Source organism: Herpailurus yagouaroundi, unplaced genomic scaffold, assembly GCF_014898765.1.
Source record: "Herpailurus yagouaroundi ecotype Mexico unplaced genomic scaffold, PumYag 28, whole genome shotgun sequence".
NCBI lineage: Eukaryota > Metazoa > Chordata > Mammalia > Carnivora > Felidae > Herpailurus > Herpailurus yagouaroundi.
Window position 1 is genome coordinate 112,387,264 of NW_024412376.1, and position 11,876 is coordinate 112,399,139.

Consider the following 11,876-nt stretch of genomic DNA (forward strand, 5'->3'; position numbering starts at 1 on the left):
TTTGGTTTTCTTTTTCAGGATTGCTTTGGCTATTCAGGGTCATTTCTAGTTCCATACAAATTTTAGGATTGTTTGTTCTAGCTCTGAATGCTTGAGTTATTTTGATAAGTATTGCATTGATATGTAGATTGCTTTGGGTTGTATCAACATTTAAATAGTATTTGTTCTCCTATCCAGGAGCATAGAATATTTTTCCATTTTTTTATGTCTTCTTCAATTTCTTTCATCAGCTTTCTATAGATTTCAGTGTATAGATTTTTCACCTCTTTGGTTAGATTTATTCCTAGGTATTTTGCAGTTTTTGGTGCAACTGTAAATGGGATCGATCCTTGATTTCTCTTTCTGTTGTTTCATTGTTGGTATACAGGAAAACAATTGATTTCTGTGCATTGATTTTATATCCTATGATTTTGCTGAATTCATTGATTGGTTCCAGCAGTTGTTTTGGTGGAATTTTTTGGGTTTTCCATATAAAGTATCATGTCATCTGCAAAGAGTGAAAGGTTGACCTCCTCCTGGCCGATTTGGATGCCTTTTATTTCTTTGTGTTTGTTGTGTTCTTTGTATTGCTGAGGCTAAGACTTCCAGTAGTATCTTGAATAACAGTGGCAAGAGTGGACATCCCTGTCTTGTTCCTGACCTTAGGGGGAAAGCTCTCAGTTTTTCCCCATTGATAATGATATTAGCGTTGGGTCTTTCATATATGGCTTTTATGATCTCGAGGTATGATTCTTCTATCCCTACTTTCTTGAGGTTTCTATCAAGAAAGGATGCTGTATTTTGTTAAATGCTTTCTCTGCATCTATTGAGAGCATCATGTGGTTCTTGTCCTTTCTTTTATTGATGTGATGAATCACATTGATTGTTTTGCAGGTATTCAACTGGCCCTGCATCCCAGGTATAAATCCCACTTGGTCGTGGTGAATAATTTTTTAAATGTATTGTTGGATCTGGTTGGCTAATATCTTTTTGAGGATTTTTGCATCCATGTTCATCAGAATAATTGGTCTATGGTTCTCCTTTTTAGTAGGGCCTTTGGTTTTGGAATCAAGGTAATGCTGGCTTCATAGAAAGAGTTTGGAAGTTTTCCTTCCATTTCTATTTTTTGGAACAGCTTTAAGAGAATAGGTGTTAACTCTTCCTTAAATATTTGGTAGAATTCCCCTGGAAAGCCATCTGGCCCTGGACTCTTATTTTTTCGCAGATTTTTGATTACTAATTCGATTTCCTTACTGGTTATGGGTCTGCTCAAATTTTCTATTTCTTCCTGTTTCAGTTTTGGTAGTTTATATGTTTCTAGGAATTTGTCCATCGCTTCCGGATAGGGCACAGACACCTTTAAAATATTTTTTTAAAAATAGAGCACCAAAGACTTCTACCTGTGCAACAGCTCAGTTGAGAGCTTTTTTCTCTTTTTCTGAATGGCATAATTTTACTCCCATTGTTCTGGCATCCATGCCTAAGACAAAACACATATAAACCATCACAACTTCCATCTTATAATGACTTAATTCCCTGATAATGTGTGAACTAATTAGTTTCAGTAGGACAGACTATCTTTCCGTTTTTGATAATTGCTGGTGGACATCACCTGATGCATCTTGTAATCTGTTAGCTGTTCTGATTTTTCCATTAATTGCTTTATTCTCAGACTCATTTTTTCCCGTCTCTTAAGCAGATTTAAATTTTGTTGTCTCTGTAATGTCTATTTCTGCACCCTAATCTGCTCTGCCTTCATATAGGCTTGGGTTTTAATTATCAAAATGATTTATTTGGATGCTACCTGTACGTACACTCTTTTTGTATATCCTACCACCTACGAGGCTATACATCAACACTTATTGGTGAATTGATTTAAAAATTACAAACACATTATTCCAAATTCAGTTACTATTAGCATTAGTTAATATGTTTACATGAACAAAAGAAAATGCACAAAGAAGTTAGTATAATGCAGAGGGGAAAAGCCAAATGTCTGAGTTAGAACACTCTGGATTCAAATTCAATTCTGCCACTGAATACATGTGCCATCGGGCAAAATACTTAATTTCTCCAAGTTTTGATTTCCTCATTGTTAATATGGAGAAAATGAAACCTTGCTCCATGTTTTGTTGCCAGAATTAACATGAGTTTGTTAATAGAGTGCTGAACACCTAATGGGTGGTCAGTACTAAAGACCCCATGATTTTGAGGCAAGATCAGCCTGTACCTTGTTTTTCTGAGCTATATAAAGAAACAGCCCTCGGGAGTTTACAAGGCATAAACAATCGGAATTTGTGGTTTTAAATATGTATTTACTAAGTTCTATTTTATGCCAGGCTCTATGCTAAGCACTTTATATTTACTGTTTTATCTAATCTTCAAAATTATCATCAGAGGTAGGTATTATTAGGAGCATTACAAATATATAAATTAAAGGTCTTAGCCGGCTGGAAGAGCCAGACTTGAGATTTAAACCCAGGTGTCTGACTCTAGTGTCTGTCCTTTTTATCAGTAATAGACTCTCCACCCTTCTTTTGGGAGCTATGTCACACTGATAAAGAATATGAGGAATTATAGTCTCAGATGTACCAGATAAGAGTACTCTTCTCCAAAGAGATGTCTCCTTTAATCTCAGTGTACCCACCTCTGAATCTAAGCTAATGCTTCAGGTAGTGGATTTCCTCCCTTATGTGAATTACTGACACAGGGTATCACTTCTGCATCTCAGCACACTGATTTTTGAAAACTTCCCTTTCATTAAATTCAAATTAGAAAAATAACAAAAACTGCCATAATGAACTGAATTATTAGTTACCAATCCCTCTCTTCTCCTGTAGGGTGACTCTGGAGGACCACTGGTTAGTCCAGATGCTAGAGATATCTGGTATCTTGCTGGAATAGTGAGCTGGGGAGATGAATGTGGACAACCTAACAAGCCTGGTGTTTATACTAGAGTGACTGCTTTCCGAGACTGGATCCATTCCAAAACTGGAATCTAAGAGAGAAAAATCTAGTAGAATGGAACACATTTTTGTGTATAGGCCATTCTCAAAGATACAGAATTGCAGAAGTCTTGCAGGTCACTTGGATATGACCCATCTAACTAACCTGTTTGCTTGATGCACATATTTCCTTCCTACCTCTGCTCCACACTGAACGTCCTGCTTCTGTCAGATAGATTCTGTCCCAATTTGCGTTCATTTGTTTTCTAGAAGCTTTTTCATCAAAATTTTGGCTTGTTGACGTAAATTTCTTATGCATATTATGCATATATATATATATATATATATATATATATAAATTGAAGCAATTCCTTCTTTCATTTTTCCAACTTCTCTCATCTCAGATCTCTGCTTTCAAGGTGCAGAACAAAAGGTCAAAGGAAATGTAAAAAGGAAAGAACTATATTTTTATGCACAAAAAAGTATTAGGAATTTCTTTTTCCTTAAAGGAATGAGGAAAATGATAATATTCATTATGACAGGTCAAGCAAACAGAAAGCAGAATACAAAACACTTAATGATGGAGAAAGAATGGGAATTAAGGAAGTACAGAGAAACCAAGATATAGTTTTATTTTCATTTCTAGCTAACATCTACAGTGATAAGTGTGGGGACAATTCTGTTTTCCTGTGACCTACAATAATTATACAGATTCTATATAATGTACTTGTTCTAAGTTAAAGCAAATAATATTTATTTAGTCTTGCACTACTGAAAGTATCAATATATTATAATGAAAACATCATCCATTTACTTGATATTATGATAGTCCATGAAGAAGGGGAAGATGGGAAAATATCACTACAATGTATTGCAAATGCTTTAAAAATCTGAGGTTATGAAAATTCATTTAAGAACGACCAGTATACCTTACGTATTAAGATTTTTTTTGTGGTTGACTAGACGAGAATGAAGAGAGAATTAGTATTTAACGAAAAGGAACTATCACCAAGGGCTTGTGTGCTTGTGATTAAAGCTTTTCCAGCTACAAAGCCTGGAAGGGAATAAGGTCCAGGTGTTAATGTATAGTTGTAGTCATGCAAATGGAAATGAGACCTCCATTTGGAGATGATTACACATCTTTGCCTGCTACCTGCTTTACCAGCCCGTGGCCTGAGCACTTCCCTGGGCTTGGATCAGAAGACATCCTCCCTGCTGTGTCTAGTATGGCACAGAATTGCTAACTGCTTACATACAAAACTGAAGACGGAAAGCCAAATATCAGCCATTTTCATAATTTTATTTTTGGTAATTTACTAAGCTGTGAGAGACATAACACGCAAGTGATCTAGGCCATCATGAAGTTAGAACTCATGCCATGTTAATGGTGAGATTTCACTAAAGTTTTCATTACCCTTACCTGCTCATATATAGCTATTCACCAAATTCTGTATTGGGCCATAACCACTTTGAAAACCACAATCAGTAGGAAAAATTTGACTTTTATTGACCTGAATAATATTGGCATATGAACTGATAAAATTTAGGCACTTGGCTAAAATAAGATGAAAACTGACATGAATGGACGTGTTTGATATTTTACACAAAATATTTTTGTTTCATTTAATATTCTGAAAAAAATAAAATTGAGGCAAGTGATGAATTTTAAACAAAGATTTAAGTACATTTCAAACTAAATTACTCTCAGTGTTCTATTCCAAATTGACCCCCTGTTTCAGTATCTTCTGTAGTTGGGCCTCTAGATGGCACCTGTAAGCTGTGGGAAGATAGAAAAAGATGTCTGGATCTTCAAGTGCTAAAAACCATAGTAGAAATTCTGTTAGGGATTTTTTTATAAAAGCAAAAGAATACAATTCCTCTCTTTGAAGGCATTTAAAAATAAGTACACATAAATTGACATCATGGTCAATATTTTCCAGATTTCTGGAGGCGAGTTTCCAAACTAAAAATTTATAACATGTGATGTGAGGAATTTCTTCTGCAAGCCAACTTGAAGAGATTTAAATTAAGGAGAAATTTTAGGAGTTTAATTTCACAATGGCATCATAGTCCTCAGAGAAATACTTTTGATACTATCTTTTACAAAAGATTTAAGAAACAGAGGTTGGGTCACAGTGAAAATATGAGCAGTAGTTCAAACTTTATGTGCACAGAGAAATAGAGAATACGACAGGTCATATTTTTAAAATAACTTCTTTTGAAAAAAAGATAACATATGGAGGGTTTCAGCATTTTTGAACATGTCTATTTTAACTATGTCATTGGAGAAAGTTAAGTCATGACTGGAATAACATTTATTAATTGTATAAGCGGTATGCAGTTCCTTTTATATCTTTTATCTCTCTTCCCACAGTACCTAGAGTACCTAGTAAAGTGCTTTGTATGTCATAGTCTTTCAATGTGTTGCTTTATTTTTATATTATGCAGAAAACATAGCTTTATTATTGTTTACACATTGACTTTAAGAAGTAATCCAGATTTTACATTAACTGTGATTTAAGCCAGGTGATTAAACACTCTAAACCTCAATATACTGCCTTATAAGACAGGGATAATAATATTACTTCAAATGATCGATTGTAGAGACTACAATGAGATAACATTTGAAAGTGCTTAGCAGAGTTCTTGGCACATAGTGGGTGCTCAAGAAATGGTAGCTATTATAATTATTACTTTAATTAAATGGCAATCTTGTTTTAAACAATTGGTACTTGATCATTAGATAATTAGAATAATAGAATAGGCCAATTTCTTGTTTAGTTAGGACTCCTCCTGGAAGTCTTTCTTGACTCCCTCAAGTGAATATAACATCCTCTTTTCTGAAATTCCTTACCATCTAAAAAAAACAGTTTAAGATTTTCCCAGATAATCATAGATTCACATATAGTTGTAAAATATAAAACAGAGAGATCATGTGTATCATTTACCTAGTTTCCCACAATGGTAAACATCTTGCTTAGCTATAATATAATATCACAGCCAAGAAGTCAACATTGAGACACTCCATCAATCCATCAACCTTATTCAGATTTCACCAGCTTTAAAAGCATGCAGTTATGTGGGTATGTATGTGTTTAATTCTGTAATTTTATCATGTGTAGATTTATGTAATCCCCACAACAGATGAGGTACAGCATAGTTTGATCTCAAGGATCCCTCAAACTACCCATAGCCACCTGGCTCCTTCCTGTCCCTGTCCTCAGTCTTTAACTCCTGGTAACCATTAATCTCTCCTATATGTTTATGATTTTGTCAATTCAAGAATGGTAATGGAATCATACTCTATGAAACCTTTAGAGGTTAGCTTTTTCACTCAGCATACTTCCATTGGCATCAATCCAAGTTATGTGTGTCAATAGTTCATTCTTTTATTACTGAGTAGCATTCTATGGTATGGATGTACCACAATTTGTTTAACCATTCACTCACTGAAGGGCATTTGAAGTGTGTACAATTTTTGACTATCATGAATAAAGCAACTATAAGATTTGTGTGTCGGTGTGTAGGTTTTGTGTGAACATTCATTCTTATGGGACTAATACCCTAGAGGGCATTAATGGTCATATGGTAAGCACATGCTTGGTTTTTAAAGAAACTGTTATATTCTTTTCATCTGGTTTCTTACATTTTTTTAAACCTCTCTGTACCTACACTCTCTCCCCATGTTTTATAAAACTGTTTTTAAAGTTTATTTATTTTCAGAGAGAGAGAATAAGCAGGGGAGGGGCAGAGAAAGAGAGAGAGAGAGAGAGAGAGAATCCCAAGCAGGCTCTGTGCTGGCATCACAGAGCCTGACACAGGGCTTGATCCCATGACCCTGAGATCATGACCTGAGCTGAAATCAAGAGTTGGATGCTCAAATGACTGAGCCATCCAGGCACCCCTCCCCATGTTTTTTTAGAGATGTGTGAATAGATCTGATACAACAACTAGACCATAAGCCCTCTCAGGTGGGGACCATGGCCGTTTCATTTTTATAACCTTTATAGTTCATAGGAAAGTATAATATTTATGGCACATACTCAATAAAGATTTATGAAATAAAGATTGAAGACAGTAATAAAAGAAAGCAAATAGGAATACACGAGAAAATTTAAAAAAGGAATTACCTTGGGGAGAAAAAAATTAACAGTGTTGCCTTCATGAATGCATTATGCCATAATTTTTATAATTCTGGACTTTACCACAGTACCTCCAAGTATCTCATATTGCTTGATATAGAATCTTGCTCTCTGTACTCTCCCACATGGTATACAATCAAATACAGACTAAAAGACATGGATTATGTGATAATCTTATCCTTGTGCCTGTTTATTTCCTGAAACATAATGTCTTTGATGGTTTTCTGATGAATCTGTATCAATTTCTACACTGTATTTGTGGAGTGGATTCAAGTACAAGGATATATCTTATATCTGTGTTGGTATTCATTTTTATAACCCTGACTCTATGAGTTTTTTGTTCTAATAATGTTTTTATTGTACAACTGTCAAGGTGGGGTGGAAGACAGAGAGGCCTGTGACATGTAATTAGATGTGCCTTAGTCGACACTGATCCATTAATCAATACTTCTTTGGCACAGCTGTAGCCAGTTTAAATAAATAACAGTGTCAATCACTATAATCACTGCCCTGAACATACCTTTGACTCCTGCTTTTCATTCTTGCTTCACCACCCTATGACATTTGCTTTTTACCACAACCCTGATAAAATCCAGATCTCCACCTACTCTTTTCCTATAGTGTGCCATTGAGCATGTTTGGAGAAAAATTCAAAATCACTCTGACAGGTCTGACTTCAAATGCATGATCACAAATCTCCAGTCACTCTCAGTGCTTCCCCAACATCATATGATACTTCACTGTTCACCTTCCCATTCTCCCAGATTTCTGTTTCACATCTCTTCCTCTCCTCAACTCCCCTATCACCTCCTTCTGCATCCCATTCTCCACTGATGATCTTGCTTCTCACCTCCTTCACTGAAAATCGAAGCATTCTGAAGAAACCCTCCACCACCTCTATTCGCGTGTCAGCGGCTGCTTCTGCACACTTGGCTTTCCTGCCTGTTGCCCCAGGTGCTCTGATTGAAAGCCAATCCCCCCACCTATACACTAGATCCCATCTTCTCTCACCTACATAGGTAATTCGCTCCAGCAACTCCTCCCTCCCTCTCCTACTTCAAATTTTCTTTTTGTTATTTTCTCAACCTCAAGAAAGACACACACACACACACACACACACACACACACACACCAAAATGATCTCGACTTGACTTTTTCTACCTATTGCAGCTCCAAGACTTTGCAGGAAAGCTTTTTGAAAAAATCACTCTATATTTACTACCTGTTTACTACCTCCTATAACCTCTGCTTCTGTTATTCCTTAAGCACATTTCAACCAAACTTTGGCTTCGTAATTTCTCTAAAACTGCTCTTCACAAGGGCAAAAATAGTCTCCATGTTGCTAAATCTAATGGTGAGTTCTCATCTTACATGTCTCATCAATCGCATTTGGCACAGTTAATCCCTGCCTCCTCCTTGTTAGATCCTCTTCTTTTTCTTTCAGGTCACTACATATTCCTGATTTCCTGCTACTCTCAGACTTTGTACTCACAGGTAGTCTCATTTTCTGGTTGCCACCCTTGTCCTTGCGCTCCTAATGTTAGCTTACACCAGGGCTAAGACCTTATTATTCTTCCTTGGTGATCTCATTCAGTCTCATGGTTTTAAATACCATCTTTATGATGACATTTCCAGATTTTTATCTCTGGCTCAGACCTCTCTTCTCAAATCCAAACTCCTATGTCCAATGGTCTATTGGTATCTCCATTACTGGTATCTCCATTAAGATGTATAGTAACCATTTCTTTAAAAAAATTCTTTTTAATGTTTATTTATTTTTGAGAGACAGAGAGAGAGACAGAGCATGAGTAGGGAAGGGGCAGAGAGAGAGGAGACACAGACTCTGAAGCAGACTCCAGCTCCAAGCTGTCAGCACAGATCCTGACGTGGGGCTCAAACTCACGAGCTGTGAGATCATGATCTGAGCTGAAGTTGGGTGCCTAACTGACTGAGTCACCCATGTGTCCCTCTAATAATCATTTCAAACACAATGTGTCTTGTCTCCAAACATGTTGTACCCACTGTCTTCTCCACCTCAGTCAATGCCATTCTTCCAGTTGTTCAGGCCCTAAAACTCTTGACTTCTCTCTTTCTTTCACATCCCACATCTAGAATTTTCTAGTATAATATTCTCTAGAATTTTGCCTAAACTCAAGCTCACTTGTCAATTATTTGTAAATTAATCTTCTGTTCCCCTTTGAAAAGAATATCATTTGCTACTTTTTCCATTCTTTGAATCTCCAAAATTCCAAGGCCTGTGTCTCCCTCTCTCTTTGACTCTCCCCCACTGTGCACACTCTCTCAAGCATTTCATGAATTCTTCTGCCTCCACACTTTCATTTTTGCTGCTTTTCTACCTGGGAAGCTATTTCCCTAAATAGTCATGTGATTTTCCCCGTTCTCTTTTCATTCAAGTCTCTGCTCAGATGTTGATCCTCAGAGAAGCCTACTTTGACCATTGTATCTTGTATAATTGCTTCTGTCTCTCATTATCCTTTTTACCATACTTTACATGTCTTTATAGCAATCATTTCTACCTGACACTACACACACACACACACACACACACACACACATACACAAATGCACACACATGCACACACACACACTGAGTATAATCCAGTATAATCTCATTTTAATTACATCTGCAAAGATTATTTTTCCAAATAAGGTCACATTCTGAAGTTCCAGTTGGGGGACAATACTCAACACAGTACAGTGCCCAAGACAGAAGCCACAGTCTTTTTGTATCTTTGGAAGTGACCTAATCTAATCTTGGAAGCAACATCCTGCAGCATTTAATTTGGTAGAAGTGAGTCAGTAAGTCCAGTCCATCCTCAGGGGAGGAGATTGCACAAGGGTGGTTGTGACCCTTGTGTGTCATACAAGGGTGATTCCAGGAGGTTGACACTATGGGGGGCCATTTTAGAGGCTCCCTACCATGAGCATGGACTTGGAAGGGGTCTTTTGAAGTTAAGGCTCCAACCTGTTGCTGTGATTGACTCTATGATCTTAGCTTTAGTTCTCCTGAAAGCAGAAGCTGAAACAATGGCTTCCCTGCAGATAGTCTCCTGGAAGTGATCCTACAAACGGCGGGGCGGAGGTGTTGGGAGGAAATAGCAAGGGGAAAACCAAGACTTGGCTATGTGATTGAGCTGGAACCTCTGGGGGAATGGTTCTCCATCCCACAGGGATTTCTGAAGGGCTGTATGGAATGCTTCTCAGAATTATCCATCTGAGAAAATAAAGAAGGAACATTTCCCCTCACTGATTGAGAGCTGCCCCATGGTGAATTACTTGTTTGCGCTTCCAGGTTGTGCAAATGTCAGGGTTGATCTGACTCCCATTGTTCCCATGCTGAAGTTTCTAAGGAAGTTTCTAAAGAAGTCCTACGATGCTTGAGGTGAAGTGATGTCTGAAGTCTATGCGGAACTATTTGCCATATTTGCATTTGGAATTGAGGTGAAACCAAGAAGAAATAAAGAGTGCCCAAGAGATTTATGGTAAAAGGGAGAGGTTAGGAGAAATTGGAAATTCAATGACAAAAGAATTTGCCTTTTCTAAGTCAGAAATAGTTCACCTACATAATTGTCATATGCCTTCCCTCCCATTTTAGTTCTCAAGACTATGGCTGTCCTCCTGTGTAAGGCCTAACTATTCTGTGCCCTAAAGTTACTGTTGATCAGAGTAACCATTGACTTGCTGCTCTCACTGCTCCCATGTATTTATGTATGTAAATATTCACATACATAAATATAATAGTTTTGTTACAAAGGCATTGGTCTTAAGGTCTGGGCTATTAATTTATATCATAGTCGTGGATCTAAAAAGATAAAAATCAAATAAGCCAAAAATAAGGCAAAATAATAAAAGTGATTGTCATCTCTAGATCAGTGCTTTCTAACAGAAATATAATGTAAGCTACACATGTATTTTAATTTTCTAGTGGACACACTTAAAAAAGTAAAAAGAAACATGCGGCAGGTGGCCACAAGATGGGCCACATTGTCATGATGATTATTTTGAATTAAAAAGCAGTTAAAACCCATTAGATTCAGGAAGAGCTCTTTACTTCCCCCCTCAACTGCCTAAAAATTTAGGCGGACTTGCTCTAGAAGAGAACTATTATCATAGTTAATTACACACTGAACTAGATATGGTAGAACCTAGCAAAGCCTTCCCCTTTTTCTCTTCAGACTTGCCCAATGTGTAACATAGTTTGCTTGTCCACAAATGTAGTTCCTCTACTATTTCCTAATGAACTCATTTTGCTGGTAAAATAACCAGCCATTTTATTTTTAAGGTTGACAATACAGCCATAGTAGTTCAAAATACTGGGCTTATTTCATTATTTCTGCAGTGACATTTATTAAGGATTATTCAAAAAATTTAGTGGCTTAAAAAAACATTTTATTTCAAATTAATTTTTGACTTCTAGAAAGTTGCAAAAATAGTAGACAATGTTCCCTTATATTACTCGCCCCACCATGTCTCATGCAAACATTAACCATAGTACAATTATTAAGAACAGGAAATTAACATTACTACAGTATTATTAGTTAACCTAAGGTCCTATTTGAGTTATTAAAAAAACTGGCAGTTGGGTGCTGAAGGGTATACTAATAATTTCTTTTAATACTTTCAGTACATGCCTAAAACTACTGGTCTCATCCTTTCAGTATTAAAACTCGTTAAAATTTTAAAGGAAATACAGTAACTTCTTTAGCTCCTAGGGTTTCTTTTTGTTATAACTCATATGAATATTCTTAGAGCAATGTTTTTCAGACTTTGGTGTCTATAAACTTACCAG

General features: G+C 36.6%; 1 protein-coding gene across 2 annotated transcripts in view; it reads left to right on the forward strand.

The window, feature by feature from the left end:
- TMPRSS11E (transmembrane serine protease 11E) overlaps positions 1 to 6,434 on the forward strand; it is a 42,337-nt gene extending 35,903 nt beyond the window's left edge. For both annotated transcript variants that reach the window (XM_040482015.1, XM_040482024.1), the window contains one exon: positions 2,820 to 6,434. In XM_040482015.1, coding sequence (XP_040337949.1) covers positions 2,820 to 2,981 — 162 coding nt within the window. In that variant the 3' untranslated portion in view covers positions 2,982 to 6,434. The remainder of the gene's footprint in view (positions 1 to 2,819) is intronic.
- The last annotated feature ends 5,442 nt before the right edge of the window (positions 6,435 to 11,876 follow it).